This window comes from Peromyscus californicus, unplaced genomic scaffold (genome assembly GCF_007827085.1).
Source record: "Peromyscus californicus insignis strain IS unplaced genomic scaffold, ASM782708v3 Scaffold_4__1_contigs__length_199733344, whole genome shotgun sequence".
Lineage (NCBI taxonomy): Eukaryota > Metazoa > Chordata > Mammalia > Rodentia > Cricetidae > Peromyscus > Peromyscus californicus.
Genome location: NW_026294562.1, coordinates 170,999,847 through 171,020,461, shown reverse-complemented (window position 1 = coordinate 171,020,461; position 20,615 = coordinate 170,999,847). Strand labels below are relative to the sequence as shown.

General features: G+C 43.7%; 1 protein-coding gene across 1 annotated transcript; it reads right to left on the bottom strand.

Annotated features, from left to right (window-relative positions):
* Positions 1-7,279: 7,279 nt before the first annotated feature.
* On the bottom strand, positions 7,280-19,386 carry LOC128124076 (carcinoembryonic antigen-related cell adhesion molecule 1-like). Its single transcript, XM_052760308.1, has 9 exons — positions 19,338-19,386; positions 17,231-17,590; positions 15,494-15,748; positions 13,800-14,111; positions 13,491-13,546; positions 12,674-13,034; positions 10,722-11,021; positions 9,764-9,861; positions 7,280-7,528 (listed from the first exon to the last, which is right to left on the bottom strand). Exons 1-9 carry the CDS (start codon positions 19,384-19,386, stop codon positions 7,280-7,282), a joined length of 2,040 nt encoding a protein of 679 aa, XP_052616268.1.
* Positions 19,387-20,615: the final 1,229 nt, after the last annotated feature.

Sequence of the window (20,615 nt, the reverse complement as noted above, 5' to 3'; positions counted from 1 at the left end):
GTTAAAGGGTTCCCTATTAAAAAGATAAGGAAAGTCTCTCTATGGATTGCATTTGCAGTTTAGAGTTTACTGCATTGTAGGTTTAAAGTTTTATTGAGATGCTGAAGGATCTTCAATTCAAATTTTGACCTTCAATCTTCAATTCAAACCTCAAGGCTCAAACATAACAAGGATAAAACTTGTAAAATCCTAATCCTAAAAAAGCTACTAACTTGTCAACTGTTATGTAGTCCATAGCACATGTCCTTCATGTACTTTTTTTCTACCAAGGCCAATTCTTTCTCAGCTTCCAGTAATAATTCTCTTGGATTATTTAAGTCCTTGTCACCTTCTAAGGTTTTGAACAAATTATTCAGTTCATCATTTTTTTTTTACCCAAACAATAGTTCGTAGATGAGAAATCTCTCCAAATTGTCTTTGAAAGTCATTAAGAGTCTGTAGTCTATCTCTCCTAATTTGCACCTTTTGGGGTCCAATTTTTTTGTAGACCTATTTTATATCCTAAATAATTAATAGAATCTACTCTTTGAATCTTTTCAGGAGCAATTTGTAATCCCCAGCAAGGAAAATTTTCTTTACTTCTTCAAATATTCTTTCTAAAGTATCTTCATTTGAGTCAGCTAGTAAAATATCATCCATATAGTGATAAATTATACATTTAGGAAATTTTATACGTATCACTTCCAATGGTTGTTGTACAAAATATTGGCCCAGGGTTGGGCTATTCAACATTCCCTGTGGGAGAACCCTCCATTCAAATCTTTTAACTGGTTAAGAATGATTATAAGTAGGCACTGTGAAAGCAAATCTTTCTCTGTCTTTTTCTTGTAAGGGTATTAAAAAGAAACAGTCTTTTAAATCAATAACTATGAGAGGCCATCCTTAAGTAACAGAGTAGGCAAAGGAATTCCAAACTGTAGAGAGCCCATTGGCTGAATTACTTTGTTAATTGCTCTAAGGTCTGTTACCATTCTCCATTTACCAGATTTCTTTTTAATAATAAATACAGGAGAATTCCAAGGGCTGGTTAATTCTTCAATATGCTGAATATTTAACTGCTCTTCTACCAGCTCTTCTAAAGCCTGGAGTTTCTCTGTTGTTAAAGGCCATTGCTGAACCCATACAGGCTTGTCTGTTAACCATTTTAAAGGTATAACTGTTGGTGTCTTTGGAAGATCATCAGTTGTTGTGCCCTGTTCTTGTATAATATGGATGGCTGGTGACCACTCATTAGAATAATACCTTCTAATATTTCTCTCTGAAACATGTGCTAGTTGATGATTTGTTTTTGAGGTTTGAAGGATGTTAACCTGAGTATTCCATTGTTGCAAAGGTCTTGACCCCATAGGTTCATAGTTATGTTAGCCACATAAGCTCTTTCTGGACCAATACATTTGAGCCATCTTGCACTCTGTTTCACTTGAGATAATGTCCCAATCCCTAACAGTTGAACACTTACCTCCCAAAGAGGCCAAGTTGGATGCCAAAACTCTGGTGCACTTATGGTCATGTCAGCACCTGTATCAACCAGACCAGACAACAAAACACCATTTATTTTTATTGTTAATTTTGGTCTTTGTTCATTTATAGAAGTTTGCCAAAACTTTTTCTTTATGGTTTCTCCTGAATTTTCTGTTCTCTCTGTTTCATGACCTCTAGCAGACTGGTTTATTCCAATAGGCATTTGGTTATTTAATTGCTCTGAGTAGGGGTTTCTTCTGTGACTGCAGGAAAGGTATGAACTGGATTCACTGTGGGGGCCTTCCTGAGGCCCCTCTGGGAGTTTCCAGAAGACCAAGGCAAAGTATTACCTTGCCTATCCCTTGTTGATGTACATTCATTAGTCCAGCATTTTCCCTTATCACACTTTCTGCATACTCCAGAAGGAAGGGTCATTCTGTTGCCATTGTTCCTTGAAGAAACATTGTTCCTAGGAATGCTCTGTTTACAGTCCCATTTCAAATGTCCTTGCTTTCCACACCCAAAACATCTGACATTCCTCAAATCTCTTGAAATTGCTTCTCCTATCCACACATCATCATGGTCATGAGCCTCAACATTAAACGTGTCTTTAATCCAATCTTCTAAGGGTGCAGATCTTGCCTTTAATGGCCTGATTATTCTCTTGCATGCTGCATTCACATTCTCATAAGCCAAAGATTTGATTATTATCTGGCTAGCTTCTGAATTCAGGCCCATTCTCTTTACTGCTGAAGTGAGTCTTTGTAAGAAATCTGTGAAAGACTCTTTTGGGCACTGTATAACCTTTGTAAATGATTCAGTTTTCTTTCCTGGTTCTTCAACTCTGTCTCATGCATTCAAGGTTGCCATTCAACATAGAATTAGGGTTTGGATATCATATAAACATTGTGTTTGTATTGTAGCATATTGGCCTTTTCCAACAAGCTGATCCTGGAAGATTTGTATACCTTTATGCCTCCATTGTTTTTCCATGTTTTAGCTTCCTCTTTGAACCACATTTGCCACTGCAGCTGTGCCCTGGGTTACAGAACAGCATGTACCAGCTCTCCCCAGTCCTGTGGTATAATCCTATTATAAGTTGACCAGGAGTTTAACATTTGCTTTACATATGGGGAATGCATGCCATAAGATACTATTGCCTCGTTAAACCTTCGTAAATCTAACATTTGAATTGGAGTCCAAATATTTTGTGCATTCACTTGACCAGGTAGCTGCTCTACAGTTACCAGATAAATTAAGTGTGATTATGTGAAAACAGGCTTTCTTTCTATAACCTTATAATCCAATCCTGAAACAATTTCACTGTTAATTTCTTCTATCTGAATCTGAATGTCTTTATAATTCATTTTAACAAGTTTAACAGGTTTTTCTAAAGCTTTTATCCTGGCACTTAAATTGACTATCTTTTTAAATAGAAAAATAAAGATAAGAAAACTAATAATGTGCATAATCCCATCAACATTAATCTTCTCATATAGTTGTTCCATTTTCATACTGCCTAAAATTTAATCAAACAATGCCCAATTTCCTTCCAATATACACATAAAAACCATTTTTTTAATGTGGAAAAAAATTTGTTTTAAATAGTATTTTCCTTTAAAATATCTGATATCTTACTTGATGTAAAAAGTTTGCATAGAACAGTAGAAATCCAAGAGAATTTCAAAACAGCTACCTAGTGTCCGAGGTGTGAATCCAGAGAGAGAGAAAGAGAGAGAAAGAAAGAAAGAAAGAAAGAAAGAAAGAAAGAAAGAAAGAAAGAAAGAGTAGCCTCAAGTTCTTGATAAAAGCTTGAATCTAGCCAAGGGTTCCCACTTGAGCCGAGTCGAGCCTGGGCTCTGGATTCCGTAAGCTCTGACACTGTGTGTTGGCGTTTAAATGCAGCTGTTGAAATTATAGTCGAGTGCAGCTGACCGGTAGCTCTGGCAGGCCTGAGTTGTTTGTAGCACTGGCTTTAAGCAAGTAGCTCCAGCTGTGGGTAACCACTTGTAGCTAAGGTCAGTCGGGCCTGGGGCCTAAGCTGAGCTGGGCCCAGGCAGAGAGCCAGGCCCACCCAGGCGGGAAACTGGGCTGGGCTGCCAACCCAAGCCGAACAGTTTTTAATGAATTTTTGCCACGTGACTGCCAAATGTAGATGAACATTGTTATTTAAATAAGAAACACAGAGCCACATGCAGAATTAAAAGCCCAAGAGGTCAGAGCAATAGCTGAGAGCTAAAATCTTTTCTTACCTTTCACTGCCACTGCTGTCCTTACCCTCAGCAAGAGGCCTACTTCCTGTGTTTGTCCTTTTATTGACTTTCTGTTCTGCCTTCTCATTGGTTGTAAACCCACCCACATGACCTCCTCTCACTGCCTGTCTATACAGACCTCCAGGTCTTCTAGGGTTGGTATTGATATTAAAGGCATATGTCTCCATGCTGACTATATTCTTGAACATACAGACAACACAAGAAGTAGATATAAGCACAGAGACCCACTCACTCACACACTCAGGATCCCCCAAAACACTACACTGAGCACCATAATATATACCAATGGACCTGCTTCCCTGGCCAGAGTCAAAAATGGCATCTCCAATGAAGAGAGGAATGTTTCTTAAAATACAGAAAAGGTTGAATTATCTCTTTAAGTGTAGTTTGGAGTGCGGGAGGAGGAATGCCAGCCAGTCATTCCTACAGTGGTAGGTGACAAAGGGAATGCTGCTCCCTCTGCAACCTGTGGCCAAAGCCTCTGGGAAGCTGTTTCGTTGAAGTGATTAAGTATTCTGAGAAGTTCCCACTCTGTGAACTTCTCCCACCTCCAGTTGCTTGTGAGGTTTACCTTAGCTTTGCCTGGCATCTAGGCAGACTGCAGATGAGGAGGCCTCTGATGGGAATGTGAACACCATATCCACCTCCACAGACCATTCCATGAAACACTCTTCAGGCTAAAGCAATGTGTTTCCAGTTCATGAAGCAAGTGTCTCTCAGTGTCTGCATGCTGTCACTCCTCCTCACAAGTCCAGGGAACAACAACAAAAACAGGATAAAATCAGGTTTTCTGGCTGAAGGGAATCAGTATTGACCATAAACAAAAATTATCTCCAGTTGTTGCATGCCTTCTTTTAAAGTATTTTTATTATTTATTCAATGTTTTCCATGATTTTGAGGATAAAAACTTAAACTTTTTTAATTATTATTTATTATAGGGCTATGGGTGTTCTGTCTGCATGTATATCTCTGAACTGCATGCACAGTTAGTGTCCGGATAAGCCAGAAGCAGTCATTGGATCCCCTGGAACTGGAGTTACAGATTGCTTTGATCCATCACCCCAGTGCTGGAATAGATCCCAGGTCCTCTGGAAGAGCAGCCAGTGTTCTTCATCACTGAGCCATCTCTCCAGCCCCAAATCCAAACTTGTCAACCCATCATTCCAGTCTCACACTATCTGTCCTGCTCCCTTCTGACCCCTGTCCCTCTCTCCCTGTCCTTCTGTGCTCTGTTACAGTATACACAGCTACTTGCAGCTCCCAAGCCCGGTGCAGCCTCACATCATGGACCACACAGGTTGTCCTAGAAGGCCCTGTAGTCAGCTTCTATTCCCCCTGACAATTTGGCTCTTTAAAATAGGCAGAGCAGGCTCAGCGTGGTGGTGCAGGTCTTTAATCCCAGCACTCAGGAGGCAGAGGCAGGAGGATCTCTGTGAATTCAAATGCCAGCCTGGTCTACATAGAGAGTTCCTGGGCAGTCAGAGTTCCATGTTAAAATTCTCTATCTAGTCTCAGCACCACCATTGTGTTTGTACTAGTTACTATCCATTTGTTTGCAAAGATCATTATTTTGTTTTTACCTGAGTAATGCTCTATTATGCAAATGTACCACATTTATCCACTAGTAGTTGACGGACTTCTAGGTTGTTTCCAGTTCCTGGCTTGTGTTACTGATCCTAGCCATTCTGACAAGTGTAAGATGGAATCTCAAAGTAGTTTTGATTTACATTTCCCTGATAGCTAAGAATGTTCAACATTTCTTTAAGTGTTTATTGGCCATCTGAGATCCCTCTACTGAGAATTCTCTGTTTTAATGTGTACCCCATTCTTTATTGGATTTTTTTGTTGATGCCTAGTTTCTTGAGTTCTTTATACTTTGTACTTTGGATATTAGTCCTCTATTGGATATGGAGTTGGTGAAAATCTTTCCTTATTTTGTAGGCTGAAATTTTGACCTGTTGATGGTGTCCTTTTCCTTACAGAAGCTTTTCAGTTGTATGAGGTCCCATTTATTAATTTTTCATCTTAATTCCTGTGCTAACAGAGTTCCATGCTGGATATTGTCTCCTGTGCCTGTGAGTTTTAGGCTATTTCTCACTCTCTCTTCTATCAGATACACTATATCTCGTTTTATGTTTGGGTTTTTTTTCTTTGTGTTTCAAGACAGGGTTTCTTTGTGTACCCTGGTTGTCCTGGAACTCTCTCTGCAGGCCAGATACTTCTCTTGGTTCCTGTTACTACAAGACAGATGAGTAATGGGGACAGTTCTCCCATGGTCACAGTTTTAGGACTGGCTGTCTCACAGCTGAGTTAAGAGAAGTTGGTTTGTCTGTCTGTCTGTCTGTTTGCTTATTTGTTTTTCATTTTTCAAGTCAGGGTTTGTCTTTCCTGGATCTAGCTCTCTAGACCTGGCTGGCCTTGAACTCACAGTGATCCACCTGCCTCTGCCTCCTGAGAGCTGGGACCGAAGTTGTGTGCCAGCACTGCCTGGCTTTTCTATTTTATATTATTTAAAAAATTGAAATTTGCGTAAGGATGGCCTTACTGCTGCAGAAGGTCTTTGAGTCCCTCTGAAACAATTCAGGGTCATGGTCCTTTGGAGAGACGATATGTCAGGTCAATGGAACAGTCCAGATACAGTAATTCACTGGGGGCGAGGCTGTGTTTGTGTTTTTCCTCAAGGTGCTGCCCAGTGACCCTTTGCAATGAACATATGGAAGTAGAGATGTGTGGACAAAGGGACAAAGGGGTACACAGTGTGACTTGTTGGGTCCCATTTGAGCTTCCTAACAGTCTATGCTGAGGGTGCTGTGGTTCAGGGACAGCTTCATACTGTACGCAAACCCCAGACTCTGGCCATGGAAGAGCCAACAGATGGAGCTATCAGGGTCCTTTGAGAAGCAAGCCAGGAACACATAGTCCAGTTCTTTGACAGTGGTGTTGATGACTTGGATGAAGGACAGAGTCACTGGCTCTGTGGATAAACAGTGGAGGGGACCAGCTGAGAGTCCTTCACCCTCAGATCTCAGTCAGCTCCCACAGCTCACAAAATGGCATGGCTCTCTGCAAGAGCACATGTTTGGGTTCAAGACAGGGTGTGTAAGACAGAGCTGAATCTTCCTCCTCCCCAGATCTCCCACAGTGACCCCTGATTCAGGGTATTTGTGTAGATACCATACTGAGTTTCTCTTCAGCCCACATGTCCAGATATCTCATGTGGGTGGGGGTTTATATCCAATTGACCTTTGTTCATTTTCTCCTTCACACTTTCTGTGAGTGTGGTTAGGTCCCTCCATGATGAAATAGCTTTCTGTATCTTTTTCACTAAATAATTTTTGGGCCATTGTCAGGTGTTTGATATTGATTGACATGAATCAGGGAACCCTATAAAAATTTGAGTCTAGGAAATGATCCATAAGACTAAAGGTCACCTTGTAAGGTCTCCATGGTGGGGAGGGTTAAGCCATTGCTGTGGACAGAGAGCTTGTGCTACCCACTGCCTCTGTGACCCTGACTCAGTGACTGTGTTTCCTGTCCCAGTTTCTCTAAAAGGACGAGGATGTGAGGGCGATCTGGCTGCGACATCTGTCACCCCATTGATCGCCAGGGTTGATTCGGCTGATCTGGCTGGCTAGGCGGGTGTCCCCTTCCTCCCTCACCGCTCCATGTGCGTCCCTCCCGAAGCTGCGCGCTCGGTCGAAGAGGACGACCTTCCCCGAATAGAGGAGGACCGGTCTTCGGTCAAGGGTATACGAGTAGCTGCGCTCCCCTGCTAGAACCTCCAAACAAGCTCTCTAAAAGGACGAATGGTAAATTACCATTGCCATGCCTGCAAGTTAACTTTAATTGTGAACAATGACCTGACTTTTCACCAAGCAGTATCTGCTCCCATTTGCCTGCAGGAAATAATCCATAAATTGGACCCCTGGAGATCAAGGAGCTGCCATGTGTACACTTTTCCTTCTATCTCTTTTGGGCTTTTGACCTTCCTGCAATGTCTCAGAAGACCATCAGAAGAGCTGGCTGATTGCCTTTCCTACCTTTCCACCTATGCTGAGCACACTGAGTCTCAGGAGGAGATGCCCAGGTGACCTACCTCAGACATGGCTCTCAGAGGCTGACTGTCAGCAGGCTCCCAGTCTACAATCCATCATTGTCCCCTGTGAGCTCCAACAGGAGGACACATTCCAATCCAGTCTACAAGCTTCCCAGTTCTCCTGGTCCAGTTTTGGACATACTTCTGGAGAAATGCTTAGTGTACTCATCTCTCTGTGAGACTCTCCTTGTTTCCTCAGTCATGCCCTACTTGAGTTCTGCAGGGTCTTTCTCAAGGCCATGTTCATGATGAACATCTAAGACCCTGGGCAGTGTCTGACATGCCTGGGCTTAGTTACCTCACCCCCTCTTCTCTGAGGTTGGAATCAAGTGAGGCATCCTGATTTTTGCTGACTTTTACCACTGTGTGTCCATTATCAAATGTTTTAACCACAATGTTGGGACCATAACAGTGTCATCCAGGACTGACAACCCTGTGTGTGAAGTAGGGTTAGCTCCACCCACAGCCCAGAGTGCTGGAATCCAGGTCCAGAGGGGTTCTGTGCAACAGGACATATGTGTGACGTTGGTGAAGAATGAAGAGTCTGACCACCGATTGCCTTTCCCACTGATGGTCCCCACCAGCTCAGGCCATCTTCACTACACAAGTTCTAATGCATTCAAGCAATCAAGCATGAGCAATTCATAATCATTTCTTATTAATAATTTTCCCAAATCATTAACATTTATTCATTTTAGTTTTTGTTTTTCATCCCATTCCCTTGATGTCATTGGCCTTTACCCCACATCATTATAGTGTTAGACAAATGATTATATCTGGACAGGCACATCTTCTTCATACTGTGCCCTAGCTGGCAGCAAATGTGGTTACAAAGTAAGAGATTCAAGCCCTGTTATTAGTTCTTAACAATATGATACTTTCATATTTTTGTAATCAGCTGAGTATATTTTCACAGCAAGGATATCATTTTCAGGTGTATGCCAATTTCTAAGTAATCTGTAGATCACTTTTATGTGGACTACAGTCATAATCCTATTCTTTATAAGTTTTCAAAATAGTAAAGATTATTACCTAACTCTTTAACACTGGAATAAAATTTTCTATTTTTCCTGATAATTTCTGAATGATGTTTTCCTTTAAGGGAACCGGGAGTTTTAGGTTCCTTTATAGATATTTGACATTAGAAAAATATCTGAGTGTTCATGTCCTGGTGCCAGAGAAATGTCTGACCTTTCATGTCCTATATCTTTTCCTCATATATGCCTGTAAGTATTGAAGGTCAACTTTTAAGAAATCATTTTCCAAGTTCTTAAGTTCTTTGGAGTATATTTATCTCTTTCTGGAATTGAATAAGCAATAATCATTAACCTTAGTGAGTTCTTCCTGCTCACTCAGGATGACTGCCAAGGCAGCCAGAGATGACCAGAGACACTGTTTTCTGCAACGAAACAGAGCTTTATTCCCAGTAAACTCAGGCAAAATCACAACTAAAGAGCAAACTAAGATTTACCCTAAGAATAAGCATAGCCAAAGTTAGAGAGGCCTGAAGCCCATGAGCTCCCTAGGATCAGCACAGATGTCTGCAGTATTGTTTCCATAGGTCTTTCCAAATGGATGGGATTCTCCAAAGGGCCTTGCCTTCTAAACAGCTCCATTTGCAAAACATTTCTGTGCCTTTCCCAGGGGTGACTGCATGGCTTCTACCAGGAGAGGTTATAGAGAATTACTTGGGGTGTACTGTGAACTGCACGGAAGCAAACACAGTATCAAAGTTTTCCATTATCATACATAGTATGTAGAATCCTGCGTCTTTCTGAGTTACATTCTGCAAGAGCAAGGATCCATTAGGGTATATCATCTCTCTGCCGCTGTATGCAAGCCCTGTTTCATTTGTAAAACTGGATGTTAAAAATTGTGCAATTAGATTACTCTTATTAAGAGTATTTTTCTTGTCCCAGAAAAAGGCTCGCACTTTCCCTGGAAGATTGTGGACAAGTAGAAGAACATTCTTCCCTTCAGTAACGTGGGGTGGAACTGCTTCAATATTGACTTGGGCTAGTTTACGAGAGCCTAACAGGGAAGAGAGAAAAATCTATCAATATTGGGACCTTTGCATTTTGTCGAATTTTGAAATCTGAGTGTGTTCAACACTCAGCCTTGGTGTGCGTATCCTGTTGGGGAGAGGTCAGCAGCATCACCCTCAATCATCAGTACCCCTGAATCTTTCCACTGTATGAAACTGTCTTCTCAGTGTCTACACAGCTCACCCCTCACTAAACCCAGATCCCTGCTCACACTCAGAATCTATGGTGAGTGTAGGCATGTCTTGTCTGACCTCCTCCTCTAAAGACACTGTACCTTCATTTTCTGACCTTTCCATGCTCTGTTTCTTCTGAAGAGCTTGTCAGCCCCTGAGCCCACCTTCTAGATGTCCTTGTTGCTCTGTCTTCCTGCTCAGTAGTACTAGGGCTTTGTGAGGAGACTAGTTTGATTTTGGTTTAGAGCCCACTGCCTGGAACAGGCTCAGATACCTGTGAGCAAATCAGTGTCCCAGAGCCTGGGGTTTATTTGCAGATTCTCACTATCCTACATAATGACTCTGTCTTTTACTCTCCCCAGTTTGAGTTTAACTTGGAAAGTCACCCTGACAGAGGTGTGAATGTCAGACTTCAGGATAGTGGCCAGTGCTGATAAACAAAGGCCAGGGTGGTTGGGAACTTGTAGCACTTCTATCTCTGCCTCTGGCATGCCAGGGTGAAAGGCATGCAGCTTGTGTTCAGTTTGCTTGGTGTTTTATCATGAGGTTAACATGAATCCATCTTGAGCCATATTTTTCTCCTTGTGACTTTTACCCATTTTGCACAGTATTGATAGAGAAATTACCCCCACCCCCAAAACTATGGAGTAAGATGAGAGCAGAGGTCACTCACGTATGTCCAGCTTGATGGGGTCACTCCTCTTGGAACTGATTGGATTGGAGAGCTCACACTGGTACTTCCCAGAATCCTCTCTTCTGACAGGGTCTATGTGGAGGGTACTATTGTTTTGGGACAGCTTCATTCTTTTCGTGAGCCCCAGACTCTGGCCATTGAAGAGCCATTGGATGGAGATGTCATCGAAGAACCAACTGATATAGATCCCCATGTCATTTGAAGAGCAGCTCAGAAACACAGAGTCCAGTTCTATGACTTTGGTATTGGTGACTCGGATAAAGGGCAGAGTCACTGGCTCTGTGGATAAATAGTGGAGGAGACCAGCTGAGAGTCCAACACAATCAGGGATCTCAGCCAGCTCCCAGGGCCCACAGAATGAAGTGGTTCTCTACAAGATCACATGTTTGGGTTCAATATATAGTTTGTAAGGAGAGATCTGAATCTTAATCCTACCCTATCACCCACAGTGACCCTGACTTATGATATTGTGTAAATTCCACCTTGGGAGCCACTTCAGTCCCCCGTGTCCATACATCTAGTGGTGGGTAATGTATTTCCCATTGAATTTTGTGCAAATTCTTGCTCACACTTTCTGTGAGTGGAACAGTCAGGATCTGTCTCAGTTTCCCTAGAATAGAACACATAGTAAATGATCCTTGCCATGCCTGCAAGTTAACCTTAAATGTGAACAATGACCTCACCTTCCACTAAGAAGTGTCTGCTACTATTTCCCTTCAGGGAATATTTTTTTTTTGGCTGGACTCCTGTTGTGTAAGGAGCTGCAATTTGTACACCTCTATCTCTTTAGGGTTCTTGACCTTCCTGTGAGGTCTTCGAAGATCATCAGAAGAGCTGGCTGATTGCCTTTCCTACCTCTCCACCTATGCTGAGCACACTGAGTCTCAGGAGGAGGTGCCCAGGTGACCTACCTCAGACATGGCTCTCAGAGGCTGACTGTCAGAAGGCTCCCAGCCTACAACTTATCATTGTGCCCTGTTGAAGGGGAAACATCAGTTTCCATTTTGAGAGTTGTCCCCCATCTTGAGGTATCTGCTGACCTGGGGATGAACTCAGAGCTGACCGGTGATAGAATTCATGTGGAAATGGGCTTGAACAATAAATCTGAATGTATATATATCCAGGACCCAGCTCAGCAGGATATAGGGAGTAAAAATTTATGTCTCTATAGATACCCTGCATACTGTCAGCATCCTGGGGCTTACTGCAGACATCCTGTCAGCCTTCAGTAAATTCATGCTTATAGTTCTACCAATAACTTCCAAGAGCTACCTCACCCCTAGCTCCCCCATCCAATTCCAGGACACCAAGATATATATCCACTGCCTGTAAACGTTTTCTTATCTAAACACCTTGTAATACATGCCCTGGGCCTTCCTCCTTCACTCAAAGTAACTGAGTGTCAAACAAGGTCCTTCCCCCAGCTTGAAGAAAGAAACATTTTGTCTTTGCATGGAAAGTCAGCTCCTTGGTAGTCTTGTCCCAAAGGAGGCATAACATTGTCAGCTCCAAAAGAAGGTCCAATTCAAACCAGTTTACAAGCTTCCCAGGTTTCCTGATCCAGTCTAGGATGGAGGTCTGCAACAAAGCTTCTGGTGCTCATCTCTCTGTGAGACTCTCATGGTTTCCTAAGCCAGACCCGGCCTGAGTTCTGAAGGGTCTTTATCAAGGCCATGTTCATGATGAGTATCTAAGACCCTGGGCATAGTCTGACATGCCTGGTCTTAGTTACCTCACCCTCTATCCTCTGAGAGTTTAGGTATCAAGTGGGGCATCCTGATTTATTGCTGTTTTATCCACTCTGTGTCCTTTACTGAATGCTAGATCCACCATGTGGGGACTGTAACGTAGAGTCATCTAGGACTGACAACCCTATATGTGAAGTAGGATTAGCTCCACCCAAGGCCCAGAGGTTACAGAGAATGACTTACGGTGTACATGGAACTGCACAGATGCACTCTCATAATCATAGTTTTCCATGATCATGTTTAGCATGTAGGTTCCTGCATCATTCTGAGTGACGTTCTGGAAGAGCAAGGACCCGTTGGGGTATATGGTCTCTCTGCCGCTGTATGCAGGCCCTGTTTCATTTGTATTACTGGGCATTAGAAATCCTGCAATTTCATTCCTGTCATGGACAGTTTCTCCCTTGTGCCAGTAAAAGGCTTCCACTGTCGCTGGCAGATTGTGGACAAGTAGAAGAACATTCTTCCCTTCAGCAACGTGGGGCGGAACTGCTTCCACAGTGACGTGGGCAGTGGTGGGAGAGGCTAAGAGAGAAGAGAGACAAACCTATTAATACAGGACCTTTGCATTTATTTGGTAGAAATTTGAAACCTACATGTGTTGTTCAACTCTCAGTTTTGGTGTGTGTCCTGTTAGGGAGAGGTCAGCAGCACCACCCCCATTCATGACTACATCTGAATCTTCCCACTGTAAGAAAATGTCTTCTCAGGTGTTACAAAGACTCTGTGCCTTCATTTTCTGACTTTTCCATGCTCTGTTTTTTCTGAAGTACTTGTCATCCCCTGAGCGCACCTTCTAGATGTCCTTGTTGCTCTGTCTTCCTGCTCAGTAGTACTAGGGCTTTGTGAGGAGACTAGTTTGATTTTGGTTTAGAGTCCACTGCCTGGAACAGGCTCAGATACCTGTGAGCAAATCAGTGTCCCAGAGCCTGGGGTTTATTTGCAGATTCTCACTATCCTACATAATGACTCTGTCTTTTACTCTCTCCAGTTTGAGTTTTACTTGGAGAGTCACCCTGACAGAGGTGTGAATGCCAGTCTTCAGGATAGTGGCCAGTGCTGATAAACAAAGACCAGTGTGGGTGGGAACTCTTTGTCTGAAGTGTCCTGGGGTTAAAGGCATGCAGTACCCTGTTTAGCTTGCTTGGTCTTTCATCATGAAATTAACATGCATCCATCACCAAGCTGGCTGTATTTTTCTCTTGTACCATGTTTTTCTCCTTGTGACTTTGACCCATTTTACACACTGTTGATAAAGAAACTGCCCCCACCCCCAACCCTACAGAGTAAGAAGGAAGGAGAGGTCACTTACGAATTATGTCCACCCGGATGGGGTCACTCCTCTTGGAACTGACTGGATTGGAGACCTCACACTGATACTCCCCGGAATTCTCCCTCCTGACAGGGTCTATGCTGAGGGTCCTGTTTTTATCAGATAGCTCCATCCTGTTTGTGAGCCCCAGTCTCTGGCCATTGAACAGCCAATGGGTTGACGACACATCATGGATCCAAAAGAGGGACATGTTCCAGTCGTCCATGTCATTTATTATGCAGGTCAGGAACACAGAGTTCAGTTCTTTGACCGTGGTGTTAGTGACACGGATGGAAAGTTCAGGTATCCGACCTAAGTGGAGAGTTAGGTATCTGATAAAGTTTGATAAGTTTAGGTATCTGATAAAGAGTGAAGGGGACCAGCTGAGCGTCCTTCACCCTCACAGATCTAGGCAGCTTCCAGGGCCCACAGAACAAAGAGGCCCTCTGCAAGATCAAGTGTTTGGGTTCCAAATAGGGTTTGGAAGGGAAGATCTGCATCTTCCTCCAACCCCAATCACCCACAGTGACCTCCGACTTAGGGTGTTTGTGTAGATACCACACTGGGAGGCTCTTCAGCACCAGTGTACAGAAATATGGGGGGAGATGTATTTCCTGCTGATTTTTGTACAAACATTTGCTCAAACCTTCTGTGAGTGTGATCAGTCAGGTCCCTCCGTTATGGATTAGCCTTCTGTTTCTTTTTCATTAAATAACTTGTCATGAGGTTAAGATGGCCCAGCTAATCTTTGAGGTGTTAAAGCCTAGACGTCATGACTGAGAGTAATCTCTAACTGAAGAATTTCTATTAGAATACAAGTTTTATTTCCTGCCCCATGGGTATGGATTAAATACCACAGAGTAGAAGGGAATAATCACAGTGTTGACCACCACAGCCTGCCAATCTAATCCTCAATATTTAATATATATTTTTGAGACTGGGTCTCACTCTGCAGTCCTGACTAGCTTGGAACTTACTATGCAGACCAGGCTGCCCTCAAACTCACACTGTCTACATGATTCTCCCTCCTCAGTGCGGGCATTAAAGGTTTGGACCACCACACTCAGCCCACATTTGTTTTTTGGAACCTTGGGAAGAGTAAGCAAAAGAGCATCATCAACTGTCAGTGACATGGTTCACCCTGACTCAGAACAGAGCTCGCAGACACCTTCACCCACTCTTCCCATTCTAGAGATTCAGAGCTAAACCAGCCACCAGTGAGACAGGAGCAGAGTTCCTTGAGAGCAGAGCTCTGCACTGCTGGTCCCTTCTGTGGAGAATATTCTCCTCCAAATAGGGAAAAAGAATGTGAGCACAGTTGGAAGCCCTGGGTGTTTCTTCTAGGCCATAGAGGTCATAAAATGAAAATGGAGGGGACAGGAAGGCTTGTGTTAGTCACAGAAAGAAACATTGACCTTGAGGTTCTCTCTCCCCTGGGAGTCCCTCACATAACATGAGGCTTTCCAATGCTGGGAGAACCTCCTGCTCACATTCCAAGCTCCATTCCTATCAGCCAAGAGAACTCAGAGAAGCAGGGGATGATTAGACATAGGGATGGAACATGAAGCTCAGTGAAGGACTGAGTTTTGCTTGTTCCTACAGACATGGCTGGAAATTAAATGCTTCTGCTTCTTCCCAGGAAGGCAAAAGACTCTACCCCGAACCTTGTGCTGATATTTCAAAGATCCATTTACTAAGGACTGTAATGTTCTTGACTGTGGTCCTATTGACTCCAGGGAAATAGTTATAGACGAGGCAGATAGAGGATCCACTATTATTAGTATTGATGTTGGGGATAAAGTGCTTTTGGGAGAATGACTGGAGCTCTCCATTGACAAACCGAGAGTACTGTGGAAGTGGGTTAGCATCTGTGTGGCAGGAGAGGCTGAGGTTTGTCCTTGAATGAAAATGAATATTTGAGGGGAATATGATCGGGACATCTGGACCATCTGGAGCAAACAGAACAATCCACAAGTGATGGATATGCAGAGGGAAGGTGAAATGTTGGTGTGTGGAAGGCCATAGTATCTCTTTGAGCTGTGCATTGACTGTAGTTGAGAAGGTCCTACCCAGAACTGGTGTGCAGATTAGTAGATGAGTATTCATGCAGCATGCACAAGTCCTGATCCATCTTAAGCAAAACACACAAACATCTCCACTCCACACTTATGTGTACACTGTGCCTGAGTCTGACATGTCCCCTGTTTTCATCACCCTGAGCCTCTCTAGGCAGAAGAAGTCCCTCCAGCCCTTTCAGACTAAATGCTGTGCTTGTCTACATGTGCTTGGGTAGGTAGGGCCTGGATGCTCTGGCAGTCTAGGTATCTGTATGGTGGTCTGTGTCATGAACCCAAGGGGACCAGGAACTAGTATGGTAGCTCTAGCCCTCTGTATTTAGGCCATTGGGGCCAGGATGAAACAGAAAATACTAACAGGTAATGTTCAGAGAGAATGGGTGACCTCAGGAGGCACTCAGTGGGTTCCATCTTGCACACTCATAGGGTCCTGTCAGTTCTCACAACACTGAGTAAAGTGAGAGCCCTGTTGTCCTCAGACAGCATCAGCCTGTCCTCCTCAGAGAGGCTTTGGCCATTTATCCTCCACAGGTAGATTATATTCTGAGTCTTAGGCTCACACATTAATGCTACTGGAGATCGCTCTCTGGTATAAAAATTCTTGCTTGTGGTTTTGGGCTTGGGTATCATTGCTGTGTGGACAACAGAGAGAAGATTACCTAGTGTGGTACCTCTGATTTTTGCAAGGGCATCTTTCTACCAGGGATAGTCTCTTAACTTCCCAACAACACAGGTCCTTAAAGAATCATGTAGGAAGAAAATTATGGGCAGATGGAGTGGCTGAGTGCTGAGATAATGGGGCCTCCTGTGTTATGTGTGGGAGAAGCAAGGGCTTTCTCATGAGTGTACTGAGCTGCAGTGTTTGGTGATGGACAGACTCAAAACTTAGAATCAGAGACCTCATTTTATCTCCTGGTCCTCAGGGATCCATTGCCTGCCTTGAGACTCAAGGTTTGAGTCCCTCCAGCTGCACTGACCTCCCCTGCTAAGTGTAGACCTGTGCCCTAAGCCTTTGCTGTTCAGGACTGTCCTACAGATTGCTCATGAAGAGTCCTCCCATGGAGCTTCCCTGAGAAACCTGACAGCCTGTCAGAGATCTCACACAGCTCAGGATCAGGTTGGCATTCAGGATGGGCTGGGCCACAGCTGGCCCATTCTTGTCAGGTGTTTGATGTTGATTGACTTGAATCAGGGAACCTTCAAAGAAGCCTGAGTCTACAAAATGATCTAGAAGACTTAACATCTTCTAGAACCACAATATGCGGACCATAACACATAGTCACCCAGGATGAAATCCCTGTATGTAAAGTAGGATTAGCCCCACCCAGGACCCAGATATTACAGAGAATCACTTACGGTATATCCGTAGGTTCACATATGCACACCGACCATTGCTATCATATACGTTGTATGGTCCGTCATCATTAAGAGTAACATTCTTGATGAACAGTGATCCATTGTTGTATAGTTTCTGTTTGCCTGTGTATCGTTCCCCTGGAAAATGTACTTCTCCATCACTTGAAGAATATCCAATATATTGTGGTTCGTGTGTAAACAAATCTCTATTCCTGTGCCAGGCGAAAGTACCCGGACTCAAATTTCGGGCATGTAGAAAAACATCATCCCCTTCTCCAATATAGGGTGGAACTATTTCAATAACGGAATACTGATTAGAACAAGAAGTGGTGGGAGAGGTCCAGTAGGTTAAAAGTGAGGCTGTGAGGGAAAAGAGAAAAATCTGTCAATATTAGGACCTTTACATTTGGTAGAAATTTGAAACCTGAGTGTGTTCAACTCTCAGTCTGGGTGTGTGTGTCCTGTTGGGGATAGTCAGCAGCACCACCCCCATTGCTGCTCTGACTTCCTGTACAGTAGGACTAGGGCTATGAGGGGAGGACATGTTTGATTTGGGTTTAGACCCCACTGCCTGGAACAGGCTCAGATACCTGTGAGCAAATGAGTGTCCCAGAGCCTGGAGTTTATTTGCAGATTTCTCAGGGTCCTATGTAATGAGGTTGTTGTTTACCGGCTCCAGTTTGTGTTTTACTTGGAGAATCACCCTCATAGATGTGTGAATGCCAGTCTTCAGGATACAGAGGTCAGTTCTGATAAACTTACACTCACTACATCTGAGTTTTTCCTCCCCACTTCCAATTCCCATCCACTGTGAGCTTCCTGTTGCTCTCAGGCTTCAAGTAGAAGCCAGTTTCCTCTCCTAGAAGACCCCATCCGATCTCTGAGATTTCCTACTCCCTTCTCCAGAGGACTATCTCCTCACCTATAAGCAGGAGTCCCCTCCAGGAGACCTGTTCTTTGTGGTGTAGGGCTGAAGTGAGCTCCATAGTCTCTGCTGTGGGTTATGCTCTTCCTCTGGAGAGGAGATTTGCCTCTCAGGTTGCTGCCAAGCTGGGCTCCTCTGGTGTCTGCTCTGCTTTTATTCCAAGAACTGAGCCTCTTTCCAGAGGAGGGCACCTCTTGGAGTCAGATGGGCTGGGGGTGGAGTCTGTGTGTGTACATTGCTCTGTTCTTCTGTGAGTGCTGCCTCCCATCCTTCTATTCCTTTCTGGTTCAGTGTTCTAGAACATATTTTGAGCCCCAAGTCTGAGAAGTATCCTGTGTTCCAAAAGAACTGCAGCCCACCCCAGGGCCTTGTCCCTAAACTTCCTATAGCGGTGAGTATATTTCCTTGAGAACCCAAAACCTCACAGAGCCCAGTCTGCCCTGTGATCTCAATGCTCAGGAATGGAGGGATTTACTCCCAGCACTTGGTGGCAGTCCTCTCTAGGGACTGGAAAAGGTCCAGCTGTGTGATGACTGTGGAGGGCCCAGTTCCATCCTCACTGGTGTCACCAATCACGTGTCTCATCCAGGGATACACGTTATCTCAGGGGTTCATATCCTGGTGTGCAGGATGAGGTGACCTGTGTGTCCTAGTAGTGGACCCTGTGCTCCAGGGCACCAGGGAGAGCACCCTCACCCTGGCTTCCTGTCCTGGCTTAGTGTGATTCAGGTCTGCCCATGCCCTCCCTGACCTTTCTGGGTTGCCATTGTTCTCCTTGGTGGTTGCACTGTGATCTTCCTGTCTTTCCTCATGGATGATGAGGGAAGGGAGGGGACTACACAGGGTCTCCTTGCAGAGTGGGGGTCTCCGAAATACAGGAAATAATTATGTGAGGGAGCTCCAGGTCTGTTGGAACTGGGATAGAAACAAGGCTGCAAGACAGGTTCCCACCTCAGGGAGAGTTTTCCCTGTTGATATGAGGTTTATTGTCACCCCCTCTTGTTCATGAGGAGACCTGCAGATCATGGCTCTTGTCTGGGCTGCCACATTGATTATAGCCAAGCTCCAAATGCTGGAATGTAGCTGGGCAGCAAGTTTCCCAGGAAGGTCCCAGTGTGCAGCTGCCTTTGAGGATTTAGGTAGATTTTTGCTGGAGACTGGAAGAGCTGAGTTGAGACTCACTGCCGTTTTGATTTGCAGTTCCATGAAGACTGATGATGTTGAGCCCCATGGTTAAGACAACTTGTTGGAATGACATTTTCACTCAGGTGTCATTTGATGTCTACTCAACCCCAAATCTTCAGTGGTTCTTTGGCGATCACAGGCCTCATTCAAATGTCTCTGCCTAGCTTCCATGACCCTGTAACCTATGGCAGTTTTGCCAGGTTAGCATTACCATAATTCAGGCACAGTTCTCTTCTTTGGAGGGAACCTTAGAACTCCCACTAAGAGCTGGCATTTTGTCTGTCATGGGAAGCTATTTTCATTTAACACTTTCAATGCCATACTCAGCTGATCTCTGAAGAGTTTTTAAGGGCCATCCCTTAGACATATGTATAACTTTAGATATTTGTTTAGTCTTTACTTTGAAAACCTACACAGCATGTGAAATAAAGTTTATCCTTGTCAATAAACTGCATTTGTTTTTAGCACAAGTACAAGCAAAGTTCTGAGCACTTTTTGAGGTGGCTGACGATTAACCTGAATGTCCTAATTATAGCCTAAAAAATTATAATTCTTGAATTGAAGCTCTTTTAGTATCAAAATAAAACTTTAAATCAAAATTACAACTCATACAGAGACAGGGAGTCTTATAAAACCATCCATATAGTACACAGATAGATTGGGAACTTCATTTTTTTAATCCTTTCATACAGTATATTTTGCATCAGTACAGAATATCACAGTTTCTTGTATGTCTCAGTTTACCCAAATAGCTAAATCTGAAAAAAGTAGCAAAGACAAAGAGGCCAGATAAACATTTTCAAGTCAGTCTCTCTTGGCCTGAGTTGACCAAGGTAAGGAGAGACATGTCATAGGCTCTTTGCCAAACTGCTTAGGCCATCATCTGGCTGCATGGTATAATAGAAATATCTCAGTTCTTGGTGTTCTAGCTGTGGTCCTAACACCTTGTCTTCTAGTCCCCTGTCTCATATATTTAATTTTCCTTTCATCCTTTCTCACCATTTCACCCTATTTCTCCAACCTCTGATATTCTTTATCTAGAATAACATAGCTCTCTGCTATCTCAGTCTGTGTGAAAGCTGGCCACATCTTATCTCATGACATTAAACCTCTGTTGGTCTTTGTAAGTCATGTTTTCATTCAGAAGTCCAACTAGAGATGCCAGTCCGTCCAAGCTGGCATCCATCAAAACCTGGCCAGAAGCCAGCAGTCCTAAGGCAGGAGGTGACCTTGGGTGATTTTTTTTTGAGAGAGAGCTTCGTTTATGGAGCTTTC

Bases quoted from the DNA above. Each gene is read 5' to 3' on its own strand.
- LOC128124076 (XM_052760308.1), bottom strand. From the start codon at position 19,386: ATGGGGCTCAACATCATCAGTCTTCATGGAACTGCAAATCAAAACGGC. The intron at 15,749-17,230 runs GTAAGTGATTCT...TGTTTGCTCCAG, and splicing joins TGTGAACCTACGGATATACC to ATGGTCCAGATGTCCCGATC. The intron at 9,862-10,721 runs GTGAGTGACCTC...CTTCCCTGTTAG, and splicing joins CCCCATCAAGCTGGACATAC to GCTCTCGTAAACTAGCCCAA.